This window comes from Cheilinus undulatus, linkage group 18, assembly GCF_018320785.1.
Source record: "Cheilinus undulatus linkage group 18, ASM1832078v1, whole genome shotgun sequence".
Taxonomy (NCBI): Eukaryota; Metazoa; Chordata; class Actinopteri; order Labriformes; family Labridae; genus Cheilinus; species Cheilinus undulatus.
The window spans coordinates 43,247,503-43,275,488 of NC_054882.1; the positions used below are offsets into that span (position 1 = coordinate 43,247,503).

General features: G+C 36.2%; 1 protein-coding gene across 1 annotated transcript; it reads left to right on the forward strand.

The window, feature by feature from the left end:
- The first annotated feature begins 3,635 nt into the window (after positions 1 to 3,635).
- Positions 3,636 to 27,986, forward strand: LOC121526517 (calpain-1 catalytic subunit-like). Its single transcript, XM_041813169.1, has 23 exons — positions 3,636 to 3,668; positions 5,626 to 5,736; positions 7,940 to 8,194; positions 9,995 to 10,064; positions 10,183 to 10,301; positions 11,465 to 11,598; positions 11,687 to 11,861; positions 14,876 to 14,950; positions 15,106 to 15,191; positions 15,750 to 15,824; positions 16,018 to 16,178; positions 17,791 to 17,948; positions 18,366 to 18,377; positions 18,471 to 18,679; positions 19,711 to 19,750; positions 19,856 to 19,924; positions 23,779 to 23,836; positions 23,988 to 24,049; positions 24,223 to 24,291; positions 24,409 to 24,487; positions 25,628 to 25,744; positions 27,766 to 27,818; positions 27,905 to 27,986. The coding sequence occupies exons 2-23, from the start codon at positions 5,719 to 5,721 to the stop codon at positions 27,929 to 27,931; spliced, it is 2,121 nt and encodes a 706-aa protein (XP_041669103.1). The 5' UTR covers positions 3,636 to 3,668; positions 5,626 to 5,718; the 3' UTR covers positions 27,932 to 27,986.

The following is a 27,986-nucleotide window of genomic DNA, read 5'->3' on the forward strand; positions in this document are numbered from 1 at the left end:
TTAGTTACATTTTCATAAAAGTAATCCTCTTATTAATTACATTTTCATAAAAGTAATCCTGTTATTAATTACATTTTCATTTAGTCACATTTTCATAGAAGTAATCCTGTTATTAGTTACATTTTCATTTAGTCACATTTTCATAAATGTAATCCTGTTAATAGTTACATTTTCATAAAAGTAATCCTGTCATTAGTTACATTTTCATTTAGTTACATTTTCATAAAAGTAATCCTGTCATTAGTTACATTTTCATAAAAGTAATCCTGTCATTAGTTACATTTTCATTTAGTTACATTTTCATAAAAGTAATCCTGTTATTAGTTACATTTTCATTTAGTTACATTTTCATAAAAGTAATCCTGTCATTAGTTACATTTTCATTTAGTTACATTTTCATAAAAGTAATCCTGTTATTAGTTACATTTTCATTTAGTTACATTTTCATAAATGTAATCCTGTTATTACATTTTCATTTAGTTACATTTTCGTAAAAGTAATCCTGTTATTAGTTACATTTTCATTTAGTTACATTTTCATAAAAGTAATCCTGTTATTAGTTACGTTTTCATTTAGTCACATTTTCATAAAAGTAATCCTGTTATTAGTTACATTTTCATAAAAGTAATCCTGTCATTAGTTACATTTTCATTTAGTTACATTTTCATAAATGTAATCCTGTTATTACATTTTCATTTAGTTACATTTTCGTAAAAGTAATCCTGTTATTAGTTACATTTTCATTTAGTTACATTTTCATAAATGTAATCCTGTTATTAGTTACATTTTCATTTAGTTACATTTTCATAAAGGTAATCCTGTTATTAGTTACATTTTCATTTAGTTACATTTTCATAACAGTAATCCTGTTATTAGTTACATTTTCATAACAGTAATCCTGTTATTAGTTACATTTTCATAACAGTAATCCTGTTATTAGTTACATTTTCATAACAGTAATCCTGTTATTAGTTACATTTTCATTTAGTTACATTTTCATAAAAGTAATCCTGTTATTAGTTACATTCTCATTTAGTCACATTTTCATAAAAGTAATCCTGTTATTAGTTACATTTTCATTTAGTTACATTTTCATAAAAGTAATCCTGTTATTAGTTACATTCTCATTTAGTCACATTTTCATAAAAGTAATCCTGTTATTAGTTACATTTTCATTTAGTTACATTTTCATAAATGTAATCCTGTTAATAGTTACATTTTCATAAAAGTAATCCTGTTATTAGTTACGTTTTCATTTAGTCACATTTTCATAAAAGTAATCCTGTTATTAGTTACATTTTCATTTAGTTACATTTTCATAAAAGTAATCCTGTTATTAGTTACATTTTCATTTAGTTACATTTTCATAGATGTAATCCTGTTATTACATTTTCATTTAGTTACATTTTCGTAAAAGTAATCCTGTTATTAGTTACATTTTCATTTAGTTACATTTTCATAAATGTAATCCTGTTATTAGTTACGTTTTCATTTAGTCACATTTTCATAAAAGTAATCCTGTTATTAGTTACATTTTCATAAAAGTAATCCTGTTATTAGTTACGTTTTCATTTAGTCACATTTTCATAAAAGTAATCCTGTTATTAGTTACGTTTTCATTTAGTCACATTTTCATAAAAGTAATCCTGTTATTAGTTACATTTTCATAAAAGTAATCCTGTCATTAGTTACATTTTCATTTAGTTACATTTTCATAAATGTAATCCTGTTATTAGTTACATTTTCATAAAAGTAATCCTGTTATTAGTTACGTTTTCATTTAGTCACATTTTCATAAAAGTAATCCTGTTATTAGTTACATTTTCATAAAAGTAATCCTGTCATTAGTTACATTTTCATTTAGTTACATTTTCATAAATGTAATCCTGTTATTACATTTTCATTTAGTTACATTTTCGTAAAAGTAATCCTGTTATTAGTTACATTTTCATTTAGTTACATTTTCATAAATGTAATCCTGTTATTAATTACATTTTCATTTAGTTACATTTTCATAAATGTAATCCTGTTATTAGTTACATTTTCATTTAGTTACATTTTCATAGAAGTAATCCTGTTATTAGTTACATTTTCATTTAGTTACATTTTCATAAATGTAATCCTGTTAATAGTTACATTTTCATAAAAGTAATCCTGTTATTAGTTACGTTTTCATTTAGTCACATTTTCATAAAAGTAATCCTGTTATTAGTTACATTTTCATAAAAGTAATCCTGTCATTAGTTACATTTTCATTTAGTTACATTTTCATAAAAGTAATCCTGTTATTACATTTTCATTTAGTTACATTTTCGTAAAAGTAATCCTGTTATTAGTTACATTTTCATTTAGTTACATTTTCATAAATGTAATCCTGTTATTAGTTACATTTTCATTTAGTTACATTTTCATAAATGTAACCCTGTTATTAGTTACATTTTCATTTAGTTACATTTTCATAGAAGTAATCCTGTTATTAGTTACATTTTCATTTAGTTTCATTTTCATAAAAGTAATCCTGTTATTACATTTTCATTTAGTTACATTTTCGTAAAAGTAATCCTGTTATTAGTTACATTTTCATTTAGTTACATTTTCATAAATGTAATCCTGTTATTAGTTACATTTTCATTTAGTTACATTTTCATAAATGTAACCCTGTTATTAGTTACATTTTCATTTAGTTACATTTTCATAGAAGTAATCCTGTTATTAGTTACATTTTCATTTAGTCACATTTTCATAAATGCAATCCTGTTATTAGTTACATTTTCATTTAGTTACATTTTCATAGAAGTAATCCTGTTATTAGTTACATTTTCATTTAGTTACATTTTCATAAATGTAATCCTGTTATTAGTTACATTTTCATTTAGTTACATTTTCATAAATGTAATCCTGTTATTAGTTACATTTTCATTTAGTTACATTTTCATAAATGTAATCCTGTTATTAGTTACATTTTCATTTAGTTACATTTTCATAGAAGTAATCCTGTTATTAGTTACATTTTCATTTAGTCACATTTTCATAGAAGTAATCCTGTTATTAGTTACATTTTCATTTAGTTACATTTTCATAAATGTAATCCTGTTATTAGTTACATTTTCATTTAGTTACATTTTCATAGAAGTAATCCTGTTATTAGTTACATTTTCATTTAGTTACATTTTCATAAATGTAATCCTGTTATTAGTTACATTTTCATTTAGTTACATTTTCATAAATGTAATCCTGTTATTAGTTACATTTTCATAAATGTAATCCTGTTATTAGTTACATTTTCATTTAGTTACATTTTCATAAAAGTAATCCGTTACTGAAAGGAAAATCCCAAATGTCCTCTCTTTTTTGTGGCTTTAAAAAGAGAGAAAGAAAAAAAGGAATCTCTCTGAAGCGTCTGTTTGTCCTTCTCTCTTCCTGTAGTCATGTTGCTACGTAGCGCCGTGCTAACAGACGGTAAACATTCTGTGCCAGTACGCGTTCATTGTTAGCTTGTTGAACCAGAGAGATGACAGAGAGGACCGCAGGCCTCTGTGGAATTATCCCCATTATGATGGATTTTTGGATTAAAGGGACAAGAACAGCTTCCTGGTGAAACGATAGTTTATAAGCTCTGTTTGCTTTCATTGAACCAGTCGTTCCCATTATGCGCTGTTATTACCACAGTGAGTCTGTCTGCCTCTGCTAGCTTGTTGTCAGACTGTGAGCATGTTACAGAGCTGTAAAGGTTTTCCTGTCTGTTAGTGGCGTTCTCAGGCTGCACAGATACAGATTATGGGCTGTAGATTAGGCTGTACATCGGCATTAGAGTCTGCACATTTAAATTCAGACGTGCGGTCGTTAGGTCATTTTAACAACCACCGAGTGGAACGAGTGGCTAAAGGGTTTTAATATTTAGTAACGCAGAAGTACTCTAACCAGTTTTAGAAGTAGGTAACGTGACAAGTTACTCTTCTCAGTATGTAGCGCAGTAATCTACGGTGGCCAAGAGGTCTCACACGAATGCAAATTCAAAACGCTTTGCAAAAAGAAAAAACACGACGACATTTGAGAAAAACACAAAAACAAAAGTTCACAACACAAATACAAAAACTTGCTGCAGCGCATGAATACAAACACTCAGCGCTAATAACGGCCCCACTTCTGTTGTGAGTTTTTATTTGCATCTGCTGCACCATGTTGTTGTATTTTTGTGCTGTTGTGGAATCTGTTTGCCTCCGCGCTGTGCCGAGTTTATGTATCCATGCGCGGCGCTGAGTGTTTGTATTCATGCGCTGCAGCAAGTTTTTGTATTTGTGATCTAACGAGTCAGTTTCTAAACTAACGCTACCCAACACTGCCCCCCCCATACTACATGTAATCTTAGCACTTTGAAAAGCTACAGTGAGACCTTAAAGGGGACATTTTGTGCAAAAATCACTTTTTCTGGCTTTTTTAAGAAAAAGATGTGCCCCTGTCCAAAAGCCTGTCCTCAGCTGCCAGCTGAGAGCTGGATCAGGAGTAGGGATGTAACGATAACCGGTATCACTATAAACCGTGGCAAAATTCGAGACGGTTAGTATTACCGTTTCAAATTTTAATTACCGTTAAAACCGTGTTTGATTACCGCACTTTGAAAACGGTGATACTGCTCCATTCCTGGAGAAGCCGCAGCGCTCTGTGGCAGTAATGCAACTTCATGGATACCAGCTGCCGTTAAACACCATAGAAGAAGAAGGAGCAGTGCTCTCTAAAACTCTGGTCTCCGTGTGCAGTTCGAAACATGGCGAGAGAGAACGTGAGAGAGAGTGAAAGAGCGAGAGAGAGAGCGAAAGAGCGAGAGAGAGGGCGAACGAGAGAGAGAGCGAAAGAGCGAGAAAGAGGGCGAACGAGAGAGAGAGCGAAAGAGCGAGAGAGAGGACGAACGAAGGAGAGTGAGAGAGAGAGAGCAAAAGAGCGAGAGAGAGAGCAAAAGAGTGAGAGAGAGAGGGCGAGAGAGAGGGAGAGCAAAAGAGTGAGAGAGAGAGGGCGAGAGAGGGGGAGAGCAAAAGAGTGAGAGAGAGAGGGCGAGAGAGAGGGAGAGCAAAAGAGCGAGAGAGAGGGCGAACGAGAGAGAGAGCGAAAGAGCGAGAGAGAGGGCGAACGAGGGAGAGTGAGAGAGAGAGAGCAAAAGAGCGAGAGAGAGAGGGCGAGAGAGAGGGAGAGCAAAAGAGCGAGAGAGAGAGCAAAAGAGCGAGAGAGAGAGAGAGATTGTACACAAAGGTACATGAAACAGTGAAAGTGTTCCTTCTGTACCAGTTTTTCTGAGATCTGTCAGACTAGATCTAGTCTTTAGCCCTGAATGTAAAGAAAAGTATTCTTGGATCTTATCTACAATTTGCACAAAGTGCAGCTACCTCTTATGGCCATCAGGTGCCATCTTTAATGCACATTTATATGTTTGATGTTAATATTTTAATGTTCTGCCAACAAAGTACATTGTGTGTGTTATTTTATTTTTTAAAAACTTGGTTAAATGATTTCAGAGTGTGTCTAAGTACTTTTTGGACCTTTCAACAATACTGTGATAAGCATGATAACCATGATAATTTTGGTCACAATAACCATTATATGAAATTTTCATGTCGTTACATCCCTAATCAGGAGTGCCACATCCATTTCCTGACAGGGGCGGAGTCAAGGCTTGGTTATGCTCTCTGCACGGACGGCCACATGGACAACAACTGGTGCTGAATCATGATGCAGAAACATCTGGTACATTTACACCTAGCGCTGACTTCCTCTTCGCCGCAAACTGATATTCTCCCAAAAGCTAGGGGGCAGTGTCTTCAAGAATCATGTCTGTAGCGTGTTTAATGTCCACATCTGCGGCAGTAAGAATTTTGGGGGTATGCGCGGCCAGACGGCCCCGTGAAATGTCTTAATGTTTGATGTCACGTTTGACACGCGGACACTCGCAACCTCGCGGTTGAGCCAAGCATAAAACAGACTTCAGACAGCTCAGTAAGATTTAACGCACAGACAGAAACAGCAGGTTCTGAGCAGGGCTGAAACAGAGGGGTTTTTAGACATGCAGACATCAATACTGGAGTGTTTTTACAGAAACAAACTTCTCAGGCATGTTTAGGGACCTCTGAGACTGAGATAAACTTGATTTAAAGGGTTAAATATGGGACCTTTAAGGAACTGCAACATTTATAGATAAGGCTTATCTGTGATTGTCGCAGTGATTGTTTTTAGTTAACTGATTGATGTAGCGTTCCTGTGCATGCCACCCTGGAGCAGCAGGTCTCAATGTTGGGGTCAGGACCCCGGCGGGGGTCACGAGACACTGAGAGTAGTTCTCCAGATGCCTTTAAAAAACTAAGAATATTGTTGAATTACACTGTTGCCACTTTACACCAATTAAGCCTAATTTTAACCCGTTTTTATCACTTTTTTCCCACCAATTTTGCCAATTTTTGCAACTTAAAACCAATTTTTTTTGTCAGTTTTAAACCCTTTCCACCACTTTTTTTTCTGCCCGTTTTTGCCACTTTTAAACCAAATCTTTCCGCTCTCTGCCCATTGTTGGCTCTGTTGACCCATTATTACCACTATTAACCCCTCTTTACCACTTTTTACGCCACATTTCACAAGTTGATATGCCCATTTTGGCCAGTTTCTGACCTTTTCTGCCTCCACTAACCCTTCTTTTTCAGTTTATAGCAATTTTTCATCCCATTTCACCAAATTTCCACCTTTTTTGCCACTAACACCATTTCAGCCCCTTTTTTGGCATTTGTAACCCATTTCTGCTACTTTAAAAATCCAATTTAACCACCTCTCCCACCATTTTTTTGCCATTGTTAACCCATTTTAGCTATTTTAAACATATTTTAATTCTATTTCTTACAAAGGGATTTAAATTTTTAAGAGGACTACTTACCACACAAATGAATTAAAATGTTTTTTTCTTGATAAGAGTGGTTATTATTCAGGTTAAATATAAAACACCACAGCTTAACTTTACAATAGACCATGATTTTCCACCCCCCAGGTTGGCTGGGCCCCAGAAAGCTCTCCCATTTTTCCCCCCTAATGGACGGCCTTGTCTCCACATGACTATTCTAGTGGGGGTCCCCAGTCTCTGGCACCTTTATTTTGGGGGTCGTGGGCTGAAAAGGTTGAGAACCCCTCCTCTAGAGGACCCCCAAAGCAACTCAATGGAGCTTCTGCAGCCAGGAACAGTGACACATTCCCTTCTTTTTAGTACAGCAGTGGGTTTTCTCTGCAAGAAGAAAGTGCTGTAAACAACTTATCTTTCCTTTGACTAATAATTGACTGCTTCTACAAGAAGCCATGAGCAGTATACAGGACAATAAAACTATAAACAAACTAGGCTAAGCTGGTTTGAAAAAGAAGCTCTGCAGGTTACAGGGTACCAAAAGTGACAGCCTGACTTATAGAAGACTGCAGCAGTATAGGGGAAAAACTACAGGCGGGGTTTGTTCCAGAGTAGACCAATTTGAAGCAATCCTCGCCTCAGGCATTTACAGGAAGTATATAAGTGACAAAACCGCGCTGCTGAACTACATATCCACCTCCTGTTTCTGACTAGAGACGCTGAGGTAAGGTCTTCAAAGCCACGTTGAAGCCAGTTCATTCAGATTTCATTACTGAGATAGTCCATAACTATGGTTATCATGCTGGCTCATTTTAATGTTGAATATGGATCTTGATTTTAAACATGTTTGAATATGAATGGGAATTTTTGGAGTGACAGCAAATGAGGGAATGTCTTTTTGCAATTAATATTTATCCTTCAAGAAAAGACTTGTATATTTCAGTGCTTTGAATAATGTTGATTCCCATCGTTAAATGCTCCTCATAATGTGTGGTTACATTAATATTTGCACACTTTGTTGTTTCAAAGGTTTGGTTTTGAAAAATGGCCTAATTTGACTGTTTTTTGCAGAAGGAAAACGCTGCTACAATGCCTCCTCCTGGTGTGTGTCTGAACATTATGGAGGCTCGTCAGAAAAAAGAAGGTTATGGGAGTCCTGAGAACCCTGAGAAGTTCCTCAACCAGGACTACCAGCAGCTGAAGCAGTACTGCCTCATCCAAGGAGTGAGGTACATCGACGAGATGTTTCCCCCTGACAGGAGATCCATTGGTGAAGGGCTGCTGAGTCCCTCTGACCTGGAGCGAGTGATGTGGCTTAGACCATGGGTGAGTGTTTGTTTTAAAGGTTTTAGTAACAGAAAAATCTAATACCACAGTGAAGCATGCATGTTCTTGTGTTCTGTCAACACCATGTAAGTACACTGACTAAGCTGAGCGTCTCTGAATGACTAATAAATAACCACAAGGCCGACACTTGTTACCTCGCTGGAGGCAGAGTTCCACGTTCTGCCTGCATTTAAATGGCTAGTCTAGCAACCTGGGAACCCATTGGCTGATATCATCTAATACAGGGGTTCTCAACGTTGGGGTCGGGACCCCATTGGAGGTCGCGAGACACTGAGAGGGGGTCTCCAGGTGCCTTGAAAACACTAGCTATATTTGAAAATTACACTGTTGCCACTTCACACTAGTTCTGATATATTTTAACCAGTTTTCATCACTTTTTTTTGCCACTTCTAAACCAAATCCTTCCACTCTCTGTCTATTGTTGGCTCCGTTGACCCATTATTGCCACTATTAACCCCTCTTTACCACTTTTTACGCCACATGTCACTATTTGATATGACAATTTTTGCCACTTTAACCCATTTCTGCCTATTTCTGCCTCAGCTAACCCTTTTTGGCCAGTTTTGATCTATTTTTATCCCATTTCACCAAATTTCAGCCTTTTTTTGCCATTTCAGCCACTTTTCAAACCCCTCTTGCCACTAAAGATATCTGTTTTTGCCATTTTAACCAATTTTTGGCATGTCTACCCCACTTCTCCTACTTTTAAAATCCAGTTTCACCACCTTTCCCAACATTTTTTGCCATTATTAACCCATTTCAGCTATTTTTAATGTATTTTATGTAACATTTTTTAGAGGGCTACTTACTGCACAAATGAATTAAAAATATATTTGTTTGTTTGGTAAGAGTGGTTATGATTCAGGTTAAATATAAAATACTACAGCTTAACTTTACAATAGACCATGATTTTGCTGGCCCCCAGTTTGGCTGGGCCGTTTTCCCCCTATTGGACGGCCTTGTCTCCACATGACTGTTCTTGAATGTTCACGTCTGTGTTCATCCACCTTCAGGTCCAGTGGGGGTCCGCGGTCTCTGACACCTTTATTTTGGGGGTCTCAGGCTGAAAAGATTGAAAACCCCTGCACTAAACAACTAACACTAAATCATCCTACCAATGATTTATTCCTGTTGATATATCGTTTTAACTTTTAACAACAAAGAGACAACTTACACTGTACATCCTCTAATCCTAGTCTTTAATAAAATGTTGAAAAAAATTCAGAATTCAGAATTCAAGTACCTCCAGAAGCAAATGTGCTGTGTAGAGAAGCAACAAGCAGAAAAATCATGACCCCTGCACTGATTCTTTCTCCACACTGAAAATAGAGATTCCTTACCTAGTGAAACTTTACTTCATAGTACGGTGATGTTCTGGGTTTTTTGGATACAAGCTGGGAGGACAGTCCAAAAAAGACTCACATAATGACATGAGTTGTTTTACTGGATATAACCATCAAGGTCCGCTCACTGCTCTAGTGTAGGGATAGAAAAACAAAAGAGAAAAGAGTTAATACTTTCAGAGGATTGCTTTATTTTTCACACTGAAAATGTCTTCCATTTGAGGAAACGGCTGTTTTGGATGGAATGTAAGATTTTGTCCTCAACTCTAAGCGGAGGGTTTTGCAGTAGGAGTCTTTTTTAATGGCCAGTATAAAAAATGGAATCATAGGAATAATAAAAACTTGACAATTGTTTTGTGCATATATGCATCTTAAAATCTAGAGAGAGTTTTGGTTTGTTCACATCTTCGGATCTTTTATTTCTTCTATTCTTTAGAAACTTGTGCCTAATCCAGCCTTTACGGTGGATGGGGTGTCAAGATTTGACTTTGGTCAAGGAGTAATTGGTGAGTATTTTAAGTATTTATTGGTTATATTTCTGCACTATGCTTGACTGTTTTTGACAACCCAATAATCCTATTTTCTTTCTTTCTTTCTTTCTTTCTTTCTTTCTTTCTTTCTTAGGAAACTGCTGGTTTCTTGCAGCCATCGGAGCTCTGACCTTCCAGGAAAAAGTCCTCAACCATGTTGTTCCTTTAGAGCAAACATTTGATGAGAACTACTGCGGTCTTTTCCACTTCAGGGTAAAAACCACAAACATACCTGGTCGTGAGTTATAGTGGGATCATTTCATTAAAAACTGATTGAAGTCAGACATTCTGCAGTAAAATGTGTTTGGTATAAGATTTCACTCATGGTCACAAACCTAGTTACTGCACTGTGCACTTTTTTAAGCAGCTGAATCATCAGAAACGAAATTTTCTGTCATTAATGACAGTTATAAGATAAGCTGACAAAGCACAACTGCATGACAAAAAGCTTTTTTGGTGCTCTTGGAGCTGCACATATAATGCCCTAACAGCATAAACAAATGAGCACAAATGTCTAGTGAAATGGTAAACACCAGTGCGTTTAATAAGGCGTGGTCACAATTCATAAACTTTAATTATGTTTCATGTTTTTTAGTGGTTTAAAAGGGGGCGTAGTGTGCAAAAATCACTTGTTCAGGCTTTTTTTTTTAAATGTGCACCTGGCCTGTCCACAATCCCCTCAAGTGCCAGACCCCCCCACCCCCCCACCTTTCAGAAAATATGTGCTGAAACAAGCCATTCTCAGATTATCCCCTTATAATGTCATGTGGGGAGTTAGCCCCGCCCCTATGTTTGGTTGGCCCTCCCCGTTTGGGAGAAAGTTCCGCCAACCTCTCCTGATCCTCCTGTCAGCTGCCAGCTGAGGTGCTGGATAGCTCAGTGGGTTACCCTGCTGACAACGGTCTGGGAGATTGATGGTTCAAATCCCAGTCAGGTCCTAAACTTTGAATAAAAGCATCTGTAACATCAGGAGAGCCACATCCATTTCCTGAGAGGGGTGTGGTCATGGGCGGAGTCAGATAGCTCATTAACATTTAAGCAAAAGAAACAGCTGGTTCTGAGCAGGGCTGAAACAGAGGGGTTTTTAGACATGCAGACATCAATACTGAAGTGTTTTTACAGAAACAAACTTCACAGACATGTTTAGGGGACCTCTGAGACCGACATAAACCTATCTTAAAGGGTTAAATATGTCCCCTGTATGGTTTCACTGTGCATAGTTTCCTTTAAAAAAATAATTGATGTTCATGAAATAAAACTTAAAATAAATCGCCACCATTAATCAGTCATTATGAACACACTGTGTAATAAATGTTGAACTAACCTCACCTGATGACAGGTGAGTTGCTAAATTCCCTTTTCTTTGAATCTTTCAGTTTTGGAGATTTGGAAGGTGGGTGGATGTCGTCATTGATGACAAGCTGCCGACGATCAATGGAAGACTAATCTTCGTTCACTCCAAAGATCAGACTGAGTTTTGGCCTGCTTTGATGGAAAAAGCTTACGCCAAGTATGGAAGGAACATTAACATAAGAATAAGTCCACCTCTGTTGTCCAATGCTAGAGCTCCTTTAATTGAACATCTCCCCCTGGGTCAGGGTGTGTGGCTCTTACAGTGACATGAATGCTGGGACTCCTGCAGAGGCCATGATGGACTTCACTGGTGGCGTTCACATGTGTATCCAGCTGTCTGAGCCTCCTCCAAACCTGTGGGAGATGATGTGCAGGGCTGGTCAGTCCAAGACCCTGATGGGCTGTGGTACACATGAGGGGGTAAGGAAACACTTTTACTTCACTCTGTCACTTTTTTCTTCTTCAACCATCCTCATTTTGATGAAAAGTTGATGCTGCTCAACTCTGAAGTAAAAGCTTAGCATTAGTTAGCTTAGCATTAGTTAGCTTAGCTTAGTTGAGAAAAACAAAGCAAACAAATAAAAATAGAAGCAAAAACAATAATAATAGTATTAACTGTATTTTTATAGCACATGGGTTTACAAAGTGCTTTGACATGTGCAGAAGCAAGCAGACGAACAAAGAAATAAACCAAACAATAGACAAGAAGAGAGAACATGACATGCAAACAACATCAGCAGAATCCAAACATTTACAGAATCTAACCAAGAATAAGGACGAGATGATAATTCATCAGCACCCAAATAGATCAAAACCTAGACGTCATGTGATGCCATGCATACTAAGACATCACAGACATTAATCAGAGTGCAGACATGAAACCGTACTACATTAAGACATCATGGACGTCATCAGGATGCAGGCAGGACAGACATCAAGTACCATAAAACGATAGAAACTCAGGCAATGCAGGAACCCAGCTACACAGGCTGAGACTGAGAGGACCAAAGTTAAAAACGTCAGAAATTAAAAGAGAAACAAAGAGGAGTAAAAACAAAACAGGAGATAAATGAGAAAAGGCAGTGAAATGTAAATAAGAGGGCAAAAACAGATAGTAAAGTGAGATAAAACAAGCTCTAAAGCTGTAAAAGCAGTAAAAGTGATGAATATTATACCAGAGGTAAACGAAAGAGCAGCAATAAAGACATAAAAGCTATAAAGTGAGGAAGACAGTAACGATTAAAATCAGCCAAGGGCCAAGGAAATAAAACGAGGCTGGCAGGGAGTAAGGGTGAGATTAAGAGAAAATTAAACTAAAATAGGTAAGAATCTGTGAGGAGATAAAAACCAAATGAGAAGAAGACGACATCACATAAAAGCAAGTCTATAAAAGTGAGTTTTAAAAAGTAATTTCAAAGATGTCAATGATTCTGCATGCTTCATCTCCTCGGGCAGGTCATTCCAAAGTCGAGGGGCTCTGATGGAGAAGGCCCTGTCACCTTTAGATTTGAGTCTCGACTTTGGAACGACCAGGAAGCCCCTGCCTGAGGATCTAAGGCTGTGGGCTGGCTCATAGGGGGTTAAAAGTTCTCTCAGTGCTTTAAAAGTAGATCTTAAAATCAATTCTAAAACTAACGTGAAGCCAGTGTAACTATGCTAAAGGGGGGTGATGTGATGTCTGTTAAAACCAGTGAGAAGCCTAGCTGCTGCATTCTGGACCAGTTGGAGGCAACAGAGTGATTTCTGAGAGATACTGTAGAGGAGTGAATTACAATAATCTAATCTGGAAAAGATGAAGCATGAATGAGTTTTTCCAGGTCCTGTTGAGTCAGTATTGTTTTTATTTTGGAGATGGTGCGTAGTTGGTGGAATCAAGATTTAACAACTGATTTTATGTGATGATCAAATGAGAGATCGTTGTCAAATATCACACCTAAATATCTGCCAGTGGGTTTGCTGGTTGTTGCTGCTAGAGGAGCGAGGTGGCTGATGATGGAGGGGGAGTAGTGGGGATTAAACAGTATCATTTCAGATTTTGAGTTGTTAAGTTGTTAGAAGTTCTGTGCCATCCAACAGTTAACATCATTTAAACAGTCAGTAACAGCAGCCAGGCTTCTTGGGTCCTCAGGTCTCAGGGGCAGGTATGTCTGAGTGTCGTCTGCATAGTAGTGGAAGGAGACTTCATGATTCTGGATTATTTGACCAAGGGGCAGCATATAAACAGAAAATAAAACAGGACCTAAAACCAAACCTTGCGGTACACCACAGGTAAGGGTAGAGGTAGAGGAGGATGCTACGTTTTAGCCTTAGCTTCACAGATTTATTCCACTGACACATGTGAGGTGTCAAACTTCTACGTCATCCTTGGACTCTTGAAAATTCTTCAGCAACCTAACCTTTATTCATAGACATTTCTTTCTGTTACACATTAATAAAAAGGCTTTTTTCACACAATATTCTAGTCCAGCAGTGTCAAACTCAATCACAGAAGGGCCCGGATTCTGAGTTAAGGTCTGACCTGAAGGCCTAACAGGGTCCACATTAAACCAAGCTGTTATACATTATGGGGAAAAAATAAATACTGATGATAAATGATTTTAATATTAAAAAGTCAAAATGATGTTTAGATGGCTCAAAATCTGAGTCTTACTTATTAGTGCAAAAGGTCAAAACAGAAAATTACATGTAATGCTTCAAAGGCAAATATATAAAAAAGGAAGTCACAATCATATTTTTAAGGCAAAAATATGACTTAATATGTAAAATAGTGGACCTAAAAGGTCAAAATATGAGATAAAGGATGAAATTATAAATTGAAAAGGTAAAAATATTAGATAAAAAGTGAAAATAATAAAATTTAAAGCTCAAAATATGAGATTAAAAGTGAAAATAAAAAATTGACAAAGTCAAAATATGAGATAAAAGGTCAAAATTATAAATTTAAAAAGCCAAAATTATCAGTTGAAAAGGTCCAAATATAAGACAAATATTCAAAATAGCAAATGTAAAAAGTCTCAATATGAAATAAAAGTCAAATTAAAAATTGAAGTCATAATTTTGCTATGGGAAATTGAAAATATGAAATAAAAACACAAATTAATTTCTTTTCCCACATTTCTTTTTATCTAATTATTTTTACTCTTTATATTTTTCTACATTTTTATGACTTAAGGATATTTGATATCATCAAGGTTAAGTTTACATTTTTATACTGGAGGAAATCTGCAGACCTCATATTTTAGGGCCAGTTATAACAAGAATATGAAATAATCTTGTGGGCCAGGTGTAACTGTACCATGGGCCGGATTTGGCCCCCGGGCCTTGAGTTTGACACCCCTGTTCTAGTCCATTTCCTAAAAGACTTTCCTTTTAACACCTGGACACCAAAATTTCTTTTATGCTGTAGATTAAAATGAAAATTCTTTGGCTTTTAGGAAACACCTGAAAATACGGTACTGCCAAACGGATTAGTCCAAGGCCACGCCTACACGGTCACTGGTTTTAAACAGGTAAAGACATAACACATACCTGATATTGATCATAAAGGTTAATTATCATAAAAGTAAACAGATATATTTGTTTTACTGAACATTTTTGTGAGTTGTTTTAATAATTCTAACTGTACTGATGGTTCATAATGATTCTGGCATTACTCTGCTGCCAGCTGATGAGCCACGGGGAATCGGTTCACCTTGTGCGTTTGTGGAACCCTTGGGGCCAAGGAGAGTGGAATGGAGACTGGAGTGATCGGTAGGACTAATGTACTGTTTGACAAAGACATCGCTGGAATGCAGCAAAATAAGATAAATCAACTTATTTTGCCTTTATATTCATCTATTGTAACAGACGCCCACACACTGAGGACAGAATGCAGTACATCTAATCCCATGTTCTAAACATGTCGGTGCAGGAGTTTTCTCTGATTTTTTTTTGTCACTTGCCCTTCAATGCACCTGTCCGGGTAGCATTTTCTAAACTTTATGTCTACAAAGCTTTTGAGGGGTATTAACTGTACGCTCAGCATGAAAGAATAAGAAAGGTCATTTTTGAAAAGGGCTCCAGAAGTATATGTCAACTGTCTTTTAAAAATCTCCCCCCGGTCGTTCAGGACTGGTTTTTCCAGTTGGGTTTAAAAGATCTCCTGTGCTATCTTGTCCTGAACGCAGCTTAGAAGACTGTAAAAACACCCACAGAGAAAACCACCTTCACTGCTATTCCCCTGAGGGAAATGTGATGTAACTGGCCTTTAAAGCAGGTAATAATTACATAACACCTTCTCTCCTGCTTTTATGAAAACCTGTCTCCAAGCTCATCCTTGTGGAAAACCGTCAGTGCTCAAGATCGTGAGATGTGCCTTTCAGTAGTCGATGATGGAGAGTTTTGGTAAGAAATGATGACTCTGCACTAAATAAATCAGACATTAAGCTCCATGAAACTGGTTTTCAAACAAGCACACTGGTTTTTAAAACACGAAGGGCATTGTTAGATCTAAATAACGTTTTATTACATTACTAAAACAGACAGTGAGCAGTATTTCATGTTGATTCATATTTCCATGTTTCTGTAATGGCGATAGGATGACCCTGGAGGATTTCTGCAGATTTTACACAGATCTTGACATTTGCTCCTTGTGTCCTGATTTCCTTGATGGGAACCATTCCTGTCACTGGAAGAGTTCTCTGCATGAGGGAAGATGGGTCGCAGGAACCACTGCTGGAGGATGTATGAACAATCGAGGTATTTCAACAAAACTATTAATAATAAAAATGACCAAAGTCTTTGATAATAAACTTGATTTATACTAGCGCATCTCAAAAAATTATATCATGAAAAAAAGTTCAATATTTTTTGTCACTCTTTTCTGAAAGGTAAACCCATATATTATATAGACTCATTACACACAGAGTGAAATATTTCAAGCCTCTATTTCTTGAAATGTTGATGATTATGGCTTAAAGATAAGAAAACCCAAAATTCAGTGTCTCAAAAAATTTGAATATTACATAAAATCAATTAAATAAAGGATATTTTCAACAGAGATGTCAGGCTTCTGAAAAGTATGTTCATTTCTATGCCTTCAATACTTGGTTGGGCCTCCTTTTGCATGACTTACTTACACAGTGGACCAACACCAGCAGATGCCATGGCAGCCCAAATCATCTCTGACTGTGGAAACTTAATACTGGACTTCAAGCAACGTGGATTCTGGTCCTCTCCACTCTACCTCCAGACTCTGGGACCTTGGAGAGGCCCAGAATCCACGTTGTTTGAAGTCCAGTGTGAAGTTTCCACAGTCAGTGATGATTTGGGCTGCCATGGCATCTGCTGGTGTTGGTCCACTGTGTTTTCTGAAGTCCACAGTCAACGCAGCCATCTACCAGGGCATTTTAGAGACCTTCATGCTTCCTTCTGCTGACAAGCACCATGGAGATGCTGATTTCATTTTCCAGCAGGACTTGGCACCTGGCTACACTGCCAAAGGTACCAAAAGCTGCTTCAATGATCATGGTGTTACTGAGCTTGACTCTGACCTGAACCCCATAGAGAATCTATGGAAGATGAGAGACACCAGACCCAACAATGCAGATGACCTGAAGGCCGCTATCAAAGCAACCTGGGCTTCATTACACCTGAGCAGTGCCACAGGCTGATCGCCTCCATGCCACGCCGCACTGATGCAGTAATTCATGCAGAAGGAGGCCCAACCAAGTACTGAAGGCATAGAAATGAACATACTTTTCAGAAGCCTGACATTTCTGTTTAAAATATCCTTTTTTAAATTGATCTTATGTAAAATTCCAATTTTTTGAGACACTGAATTTTGGGTTTTCTTATCTGTAAGCCACAATCATCAACATTTCAAGAAATAAAGGCTTGAAATATTTCACTCTATGTGTAACAAGTCTATTTAATATATGGGTTTACCTTTCAGAAAAGAGTGACAAAAAATATTCAACTTTTTCATGATATTCTCATTTTTTGAGATGCACTAGTAATCTAAAGACTAAGACTAAAATTAAAAATAGCTGCCAAAATTAACACGGTACACAACAGCATTAATATCAACCAGTAAAAAATAAACAAAAACTTCATAGTTATAAAAAAGAGAAAAATTTCATCAGGATGCAGACTTGATGAAACTCCTGTTTAAGCAGATTACTTTGAACCATAAGACCCTGCAGCAAAGAGCAATCCTCATCTGCTTTACTGCCATAAAGTGTTGATTCTGTGATAAACTGACCAACTGAGCTTGGAAAGATTGATGAGTACAGCTGGTCAGCTAGTGTTGCTATTTATTTCATCTTCTAGTCATATACATAATAACATTTGATTTTAATTTTCATTCAAGACAGTTTCTGGACTAATCCACAGTATCGGGTTCGAATTGATGATGACTACTCAGAGAAACATGGCAAAAAGAACATGCTGGTGTCTCTAATGCAAAAGCCTGACAAGAGGAACCGACGTCTGGTACAGAGCCTCCACATCGGGTTTTCTATATTCGAGGTAATATTTTACACTGTTTTAGGCTCCTGAAGTATTTATAGATATACCATTAGTTACCATGTTTGTGTTTAGTAAGGTAAGGAACCAACATTTTTTCATGGAAATATAAATGAATAAGGACTCGTTTACCACTCAGGTGCCAAGTTACTGAAAAAGTAACTATTTCTGTGAAGATTTAACTTTAATGGATTAGAACATAATCATAGATTTTAGAGTTTATTAGATTTAATCAACAGCATTTCTATACATAAATATTGAAATACATCATCATTTTTTAGTGGAGTTAACACCTCTGGTTGGATTCAGGATGTATGTCCAAATGAAAATAATAAACTCTTGTATCATGTTCTTTTAAAATCTTGTGAGAGTAAGAAAGGCTTCTCTCTCTGTTTCCATGATCTACTGTTATTCCTGAAGGTGACTGATCAGGTAAGATGCAGCTTTATTCAGAATGTAATTCTCCATCAAACTCTGGTTTGTGTTTAAGCTGCAGTGAACTGATGAATGCATTTTTGATTACAGTACAAGATGCACAAGGGTAAATTTCCAGCCTCATTCTTCAGCTCCCACACACCTGTGGTGCAAACTAAAACCTACATGAACGCTCGTGAGGTGATGGAGTTCTTCATGCTGAAGCCCGGTGAATACCTGATTGTGCCGTCCACATTCCATGCAAATGAAACCGCATCCTTCATCCTGAAAATCCTCTCCAAAGCAGAGACCCACGCCTAGTACGTTCACTCTCTTATCTACTGTGCATCCCATAGTTTAAAGCAGGGCTGTCAAACTCAATCACAGTAGGGGCCGGATTCTGAACTAAGGTCTAATGTGAGGGCCTAAATGGGTCCACATTAAACCAAACTACTATACATTATGGAGGAAAAATAAGCTCTGATGATAAACGAATTTAAGATTGAAAAAGTCAAATTATGTTTAGATCGCTCAAAATCTGAGATAAAAAGTCAAACTTAATGGTGCAAAAGGTCAAAACACAAAATAAAATGTAATGCTTAAATAGGCAAATATATAAAAAAGAACATCACAATCATGTTTTTAAGGCAACATTATGACTTGATATGTCAAATGGTGCACCGAAAAGTTAAAAAAAATGAGATTAAAAGTGAAAATAAAAAATTGACTAAGTAAAAATATGAGATAAAAAGTCAAAATTATAAACTGAAAAGGTCAAAATATGACACAAAAAGTCAAAATATTAGATTGAAGTCATAATTTTGCTATGGAAAGTTGAAAATATGAAATGAAAACACAAATTAATTTCTTTTCCCACATTTCTTTTTATCTAATTATTTTTACTCTTTATTTATTTTTTTATTTTTTTTACATTTTCATGACTTAAGGATATTTGATATCATCAAGGTTAATTTTACATCTTTATACTGAAGGAAATCTGCAGACCTCATATTTTAGGGCCAGTTATAACAAGAATAGGATATGATCTTGTGGGCCGAGTTTGGCCCCCGGGCCTTGAGTTTGACACCCCTGGTTTAAAGGAGTACATCCAGAATTGCAGATAGGCAACATGCTGTGGCACTCTGATGAGCCTTGGGGTGCGTTCAGGTGTGTCCTGGGAATTTGTACAGCCATGTTGTTACAACAACCACAGATCTTAATATGGACAGCCTCGATCTTAGGTGTGCCTTTGGGAAGTGAAGTGTGAAAACCACTGATCTAGAGCTTATGTAACACGTTTCAGTTGTTTTATGATGGAATATAAAACATTTTAATCCCATTTTTTTGACAGTGAGAACTCTGGTGGCCAAAGACATGAGCCAGTTGGAAAGGTATGTGAGAATGAGTTATACAACAGAAATATCAGACTGTGATATTTGACACAACCTTAATAACCATTCAGAACTGTTCAGTCCTCTTTTTCTTTGTTTTTTTAGCTCAAGAGGGTCTCAAATGAGCAGGACAATGAAAACAAGAAAATGATATTCCGCCAACACTCTGACAAGGTGATGTTTGTTTCCCTCTTTATGTCCTTCATGGTAGAAAGCTCTGTTGGCTGGATGATTACAACATGGAGCCTCAAATAAATAAAATTTAAAAATCTTTTCCAAAATAAGTTTGACACTAATAACATATGAGGATATATGAGGAGAAATAAGTTTTATTTAGGAACAGACAGGTATTAAGTTCACTGCTGAACTTCCTTCATCAATACATCAATTTAGAATTTCACATCATTGTTTCAGTATAAAGGTTTGGCTCTGCATGCCTTAATCAAACTCATCTAAAACTACAGCTCTTGAGGACAAAAGTAATTTTTTCTTTAATGTCTCATGTGTTTATCCTTGGAGGACAAAGTCGACTGAGCTGCTGTTAGTCCACTGTTAATGTTGGCAGCTATCTTTAATTTTAGTTATGGTTTAAGTCTTTAAATGAAATGTCTTTTAGTTTTAGTCACATTTTAGTCATTCCTATCCTTTTTAGTTTTAGTCTAGTTTTAGTCCATAAAAGTCCTCACAAAAATAGATCTGTGATGACTAAAACTAGACTGAGACCAACAAAAATAGATCTGTGATGACTAAAACTAGACTGAGACTAACAAAAATAGATCTGTGATGACTAAAACTAGACTAAGACCAACAAAAATAGATCTGTGATGACTAAAACTAGACTGAGACCAACAAAAATAGATCTGTGATGACTAAAACTAGACTGAGACTAACAAAAATAGATCTGTGATGACTAAAACTAGACTGAGACCAACAAAAATAGATCTGTGATGACTAAAACTAGACTGAGACCAACAAAAATAGATCTGTGATGACTAAAACTAGACTGAGACTAACAAAAATAGATCTGTGATGACTAAAACTAGACTAAGACCAACAAAAATAGATCTGTGATGACTAAAACTAGACTGAGACTAACAAAAATAGATCTGTGATGACTAAAACTAGACTAAGACCAATAAAATAGATCTGTGATGACTAAAACTAGACTAAGACCAACAAAAATAGATCTGTGATGACTAAAACTAGACTGAGACCAATAAAATAGATCTGTGATGACTAAAACTAGACTAAGACCAATAAAATAGATCTGTGATGACTAAAACTAGACTAAGACCAATAAAATAGATCTGTGATGACTAAAACTAGACTAAGACCAACAAAAATAGATCTGTGATGACTAAAACTAGACTGAGACCAACAAAAATAGATCTGTGATGACTAAAACTAGACTGAGACTAACAAAAATAGATCTGTGATGACTAAAACTAGACTGAGACTAACAAAAATAGATCTGTGATGACTAAAACTAGACTGAGACTAACAAAAATAGATCTGTGATGACTAAAACTAGACTGAGACCAACAAAAATAGATCTGTGATGACTAAAACTAGACTGAGACTAACAAAAATAGATCTGTGATGACTAAAACTAGACTAAGACCAATAAAAATAGATCTGTGATGACTAAAACTAGACTGAGACTAACAAAAATAGATCTGTGATGACTAAAACTAGACTAAGACCAATAAAAATAGATCTGTGATGACTAAAACTAGACTGAGACCAACAAAAATAGATCTGTGATGACTAAAACTAGACTGAGACCAACAAAAATAGATCTGTGATGACTAAAACTAGACTGAGACTAACAAAAATAGATCTGTGATGACTAAAACTAGACTGAGACTAACAAAAATAGATCTGTGATGACTAAAACTAGACTGAGACTAACAAAAATAGATCTGTGATGACTAAAACTAGACTGAGACCAACAAAAATAGATCTGTGATGACTAAAACTAGACTGAGACTAACAAAAATAGATCTGTGATGACTAAAACTAGACTAAGACCAATAAAAATAGATCTGTGATGACTAAAACTAGACTGAGACTAACAAAAATAGATCTGTGATGACTAAAACTAGACTGAGACTAACAAAAATAGATCTGTGATGACTAAAACTAGACTGAGACCAACAAAAATAGATCTGTGATGACTAAAACTAGACTGAGACTAACAAAAATAGATCTGTGATGACTAAAACTAGACTGAGACTAACAAAAATAGATCTGTGATGACTAAAACTAGACTGAGACCAACAAAAATAGATCTGTGATGACTAAAACTAGACTGAGACTAACAAAAATAGATCTGTGATGACTAAAACTAGACTGAGACTAACAAAAATAGATCTGTGATGACTAAAACTAGACTGAGACTAACACAAATAGATCTGTGATGACTAAAACTAGACTGAGACCAACAAAAATAGATCTGTGATGACTAAAACTAGACTGAGACCAACAAAAATAGATCTGTGATGACTAAAACTAGACTGAGACCAACAAAAATAGATCTGTGATGACTAAAACTAGACTGAGACTAACAAAAATAGATCTGTGATGACTAAAACTAGACTGAGACTAACAAAAATAGATCTGTGATGACTAAAACTAGACTGAGACCAACAAAAATAGATCTGTGATGACTAAAACTAGACTGAGACTAACAAAAATAGATCTGTGACGACTAAAACTAGACTGAGACCAACAAAAATAGATCTGTGATGACTAAAACTAGACTGAGACTAACAAAAATAGATCTGTGATGACTAAAACTAGACTGAGACTAACAAAAATAGATCTGTGATGACTAAAACTAGACTGAGACTAACAAAAATAGATCTGTGATGACTAAAACTAGACTGATCCCAATAAAAATAGATCTGTGATGACTAAAACTAGACTGAGACCAACAAAAATAGATCTGTGATGACTAAAACTAGACTAAGACCAACAAAAATAGATCTGTGATGACTAAAACTAGACTGAGACTAACAAAAATAGATCTGTGATGACTAAAACTAGACTGAGACTAACAAAAATAGATCTGTGTCACAACATCATTGATCAACAAACCATATACACGCAAAGTTAAGAATTCAAAATAAAGCAAACCAGCTGCAGGCCAGAACAGCGGCTCACATCCTGGTACCAGTTCATAAGAAAGAATTCAAATCACAAAATCAAGATTATGTCACCCTGACCCCAAACTTGATTTACCTTGACTCTGTACTTTCTCATCTTAATAGCTTTAATATTTTTTAAAATAAAATGTCTGACTTGGTTTATCTGTGAAGATTGTTCCATAAACTAATTCCTTTCACAGAAACACAACGTTTCATCAGTTTGGTTCTAAATCTTGTTTTTGTCTGTTTAAAAATCTCTGTTCCTTTTAAATTATAGCAACTTTCTCTTTTTCAAATCTTTGCTGGATGTTGGCTGGTAATAATTATTATGAGCTTTATACATAATCCAGAATACTGTAATCAACTTATTCATGAAAATTCAACAGTTTTAACTGAATAAATAATGGGTTTGATGGATCCCTATATTGACTTCCACTGATTGTATAATAAAAATTAACTGAATAAATGTTTTACAAGCATTACCCCAACCTTCAACACAGAGGGTCAGATATGGAACAATTCATGAATTATATAAAAGGTACAAAGCTTTATTATCTAAGGAATCCTTTATTTTGTATAACAGAGAGACTGTTTTAGATATTTTCCCATTTAAGTAGTCTGTGTGTGATTCCAGTTCAGCTTTTCATCAATGATAACACCTAAAGATTTAGTTTCCTTTACCCTATGAATTTCAGTTCATTCATCATTTATACTTTTCTCTCTATTACTGAAAATCACTTAGTATGTTTGATTGAGATCCATTGATAATTTATTGACATAAACCATCATTTCATTTTTCAGCTCTTTTTTTAACCACCTCTAACTCCTGTGTTAAGTTACTACCAGAGTAATATTTCTTCTTTTTGATTTTATTTCTAGTATGAAGAAGTTGATGCTGAACAGCTTCAGAGGCTTCTGAATGACAGAATCCTGAAAGGTCTGGCCTGAAAAAAACAGAGCATGCTCAACAAACACCTACTGATTTATTTTCACTTGACAGGGTCCTTTAACAAGGGAAAAGCTTCATAACAATTTTAAATGTCAGAATCTGTCTCTTGCCGATTTTTCTGTGTGTTTTTTTATCATAGGTGACCTAAAATCTGGTGGATTCAGCCTCGACGCCTGCCGCAGCATGGTTGCTTTGATGGACGTATCCATTAAAGATGCATAAGAGGAACAGCGAGAATATGAATTAGTAGTAAAATATTTCCTTCCTACATTTCCTTAAGATGTCATAACAACCATTTCCAGCACAAACATCTCAATGAAGCTCAATAAGATAAAACATGTTCAGTTCAGTTACCTTAATTCTGAGTTGAAAAGACATCGATCACGGGCAAACTGAACGGTGAAGAATTTGTTCGTCTGTGGAACAAGGTTGTTACATACAAGGTAAATGGAACCATATTTATCAGACAACATAAATTAACTCACTTTCATAGTGTTACCCTTCTCCTTCGTCTGAACCATAAATGCTTTTCTGAACTTTACATTGTGTGCCTTTTTTAGGATATCTTCTTTCTCACTGATGTTTCACGAACAGGAACGCTGTCATTGAGTGAGCTGAGAAATGCATTCATGGCCTCAGGTAGGACAACTTAGTCATAACTATAATTATACAGCAACAGAAGATGTTCCTGTCCAACCTTATCACTAAGATCAACATGTCAAACACTGTAGACTTACTGCTTTACAGTATCTCTTTTTTCCCACCAATTTTGCCAACTTTTAACACATTTTTGCCACTTACAATCCATTTCTGTCTGTTTAAAACCCTTTCCACCACTTTTCCTCTGCTTGTTTTTTCCACTTCTAAACCAAATCTTACCACTCTCTGCCTATTGTAAGCTCTGTTGACCCATTATTGCAACTATTAACCCCTCTTTATCACTTTTCACGCCACATTTCACAATTTGATATGCCCATTTTTGCCAGTTAACCCATTTCTGACTATTTCTACCTCAGCTAATCTTTTTTTGCCAGTTTATATCAATTTTTCATCGCACTTGACAAAATTTCCACCTATTTTTGCTACTTTAGTGCCATTTCAGCCACTTTTTAACCCCTCAGTATGCCTGTTTTTGCTACTTTAGTGCCATTTCAGCCACTTTTTAACCCCCTTTTACCACTTAATATGCCTGTTTTTGCTACTTTAACCCATTTTTGCCATTTTGGGGATTATTATGAATGTATATCTAATTTTTGGCACTTGTAACCCATTTCTGCTACTCTTAAACTCCAATTTCACCACCTTTCCCTTCATTTTTGCCATTATTAACCCATTTTAGCTATTTTTAATGTCTTTTAATTCAGATTTAAACATAAATGTTTAAATTTTTAAGAGGGCTACTTGCTGCACAAATGAAATAAAAAGATATTTGTATGTTTGATAAGAGTGGTTATTATTCAGGTTAAATATAAAATACCACAGCTTAATTTCACAATGGACCATGGTTTTGCTGGCCCCAGTTTGGCTGGAACATTTTCCCCCCTAATGGGCGGCCTTGTCTCCACATGACTATTCTAGAATGTTCTTGGCTGTGTTCATCCACCTTCAGGTCCAGTAGGGGTCCGCGGTCTCTGGCACCTTTATTTGAACCCCTGGTCTAAAGAATCGTATTTATGCCACAAGATCAAAATTATGTTTTCAGGTTGTTGGAAATGATTGTTGTGAAATCAAATCAATCCCCAAACTCCTGCTAAACTCTATACCTTTATATGTTGACAGGAATAAATGTCAGCGATGACATGCTCAACTTGATGGCTCTGCGTTACAGTGACTCCTCCAGACACGTGACCCTGGAAAGTTTCATTGGTCTCATTCTTCGTTTCGACTGCATGCAAAGTAAGTAAAGCTGAAGGGAAAAATTATTATAGGCAGCCCTAAGGAGTATTCGGTCATCCTTACCTTGTGAAAAAAGAAGAACAACTCATACAGTATGGCCCCGTTAAATCCATCCAAGTCCTGCAGCAATGAACGATCATGCTCCAAACACCTCCATTATGTACTAGCGTTTTTGAATTGAGTTTTATCAATAAATACTGCTCCAGTGTTAGTTTTGGCAGCTATTTTAAATTTCAGTCTTATTCTTTAGATGAACTGTCCTTTAGTTTTAGTCACATTTTAGTCTTTTCTGCCCTTTTAGTCAAGGAAAACTCAAAACATTTTAGTCTAGTTTTAGTCAAACAAAAACTCAAAACATTTTAGTCTAGTTTTAGTCATCACAGATCTATTTTTGTTAGTCTCAGTCTAGTTTTAGTCATCACAGATCTATTTTTGTTAGTCTCAGTCTAGTTTTAGTCATCACAGATCTATTTTTGTTAGTCTCAGTCTAGTTTTAGTCATCACGGATCTATTTTTGTTAGTCTCAGTCTAGTTTTAGTCATCACAGATCTATTTTTGTTAGTCTCAGTCTAGTTTTAGTCATCACAGATCTATTTTTGTTAGTCTCAGTCTAGTTTTAGTCATCACAGATCTATTTTTGTTAGTCTCAGTCTAGTTTTAGTCATCACGGATCTATTTTTGTTAGTCTCAGTCTAGTTTTAGTCGTCACAGATCTATTTTTGTTAGTCTCAGTCTAGTTTTAGTCGTCACAGATCTATTTTTGTTAGTCTCAGTCTAGTTTTAGTCGTCACAGATCTATTTTTGTTAGTCTTAGTCTAGTTTTAGTCGTCACAGATCTATTTTTGTTAGTCTCAGTCTAGTTTTAGTCATCACAGATCTATTTTTGTTAGTCTCAGTCTAGTTTTAGTCGTCACAGATCTATTTTTGTTAGTCTCAGTCTAGTTTTAGTCGTCACAGATCTATTTTTGTTAGTCTCAGTCTAGTTTTAGTCATCACAGATCTATTTTTGTTAGTCTCAGTCTAGTTTTAGTCGTCACAGATCTATTTTTGTTAGTCTCAGTCTAGTTTTAGTCGTCACAGATCTTTTTTTGTTAGTCTAGTTCTAGTCATGGGGAAAAAAGGCAGTCGATGAATAGTTTTACACATTGTTTTAGTTTATAAAAAATTAAAACCACTACTGCTCTCAGTAAAGTAGATTAACTTATTACTAACTGTTATTTCATTGATGAATTTCATACATTGAGGGAGGAAGTGGCGAGCAGTCACAAACTCCTCACTAGTCATTTTTGGAGCATTTGCACAGTGAGTCAGCGAGGAAGAGAGGTTTTTATTGAGAAGAGTAGGTATTTTAAAAATGCTAATATTTTAAATAGCTTTCTCCCTAAATTTGTATGATCCATCCATCCATCCATTTTCTATACCGCTTATCTCATTTAGAGTCATGGGGGGGCTGGAGCCTATCCCAGCTGTCATTGGGTCAGAGGCGTACACCCTGGACTGGTTTCCAGTCAACCACAGGACTGACATAAAGAGACAGACAACCAGGCACGCTCACACCTATGGCCAATTTAGAGTCACCAATTAACCCAATGAGCATGTCTTTGGTGGTGGAAGGAAGCCGGAGTACGGAGAGCACCCACCCATGCATGGGGAGAACATGCAAACTCTGCACAGAAAGGCCCTCTGTGTAAGATCCATCTATGAAATAGGAATGCTGGTTAACTGCTTAGTAAGTACGCCTCGTGGAATGCAGCTTTTAAACAAAACACTACTCATGTCAAAAATGCAAATAAGCAACAGAGGTGGGTGGAGCATAAGTCAGTTAGTATGCATCTGTGGCCTTACTGTTACGGTGTTTCCCAACAGCAGATAGGTCTGCCTCTGTGTTGACACAAGTCAGCCTAGCGTAGATGTTATTAATGCCCAACTATCCCCAGTTTGAAAACAAGCTAAAAAAAACTTCAGTCTGCACACGCTGTTGTGGTTCCAGGTGCTACTATAAAACTATTTGTGTTCAACAGAAATCTTCAAACAGCTGTCAGATGGAAACGCCATGAGTCTGCGGGAGCCAGAGGTACTAAACATGCTGTGATTGTCCGCCTGTTCATAGGAGCTTTATTTCATAAGTGCATGAATTAAAACTCTTCTCTTTATTTGCAGTGGATTTACATTTCCATGTACACCTAATGAGAGGAGGAAACAGGACTGCAAAATTCATCTGGGCATGGAGCAGTAGATCTTT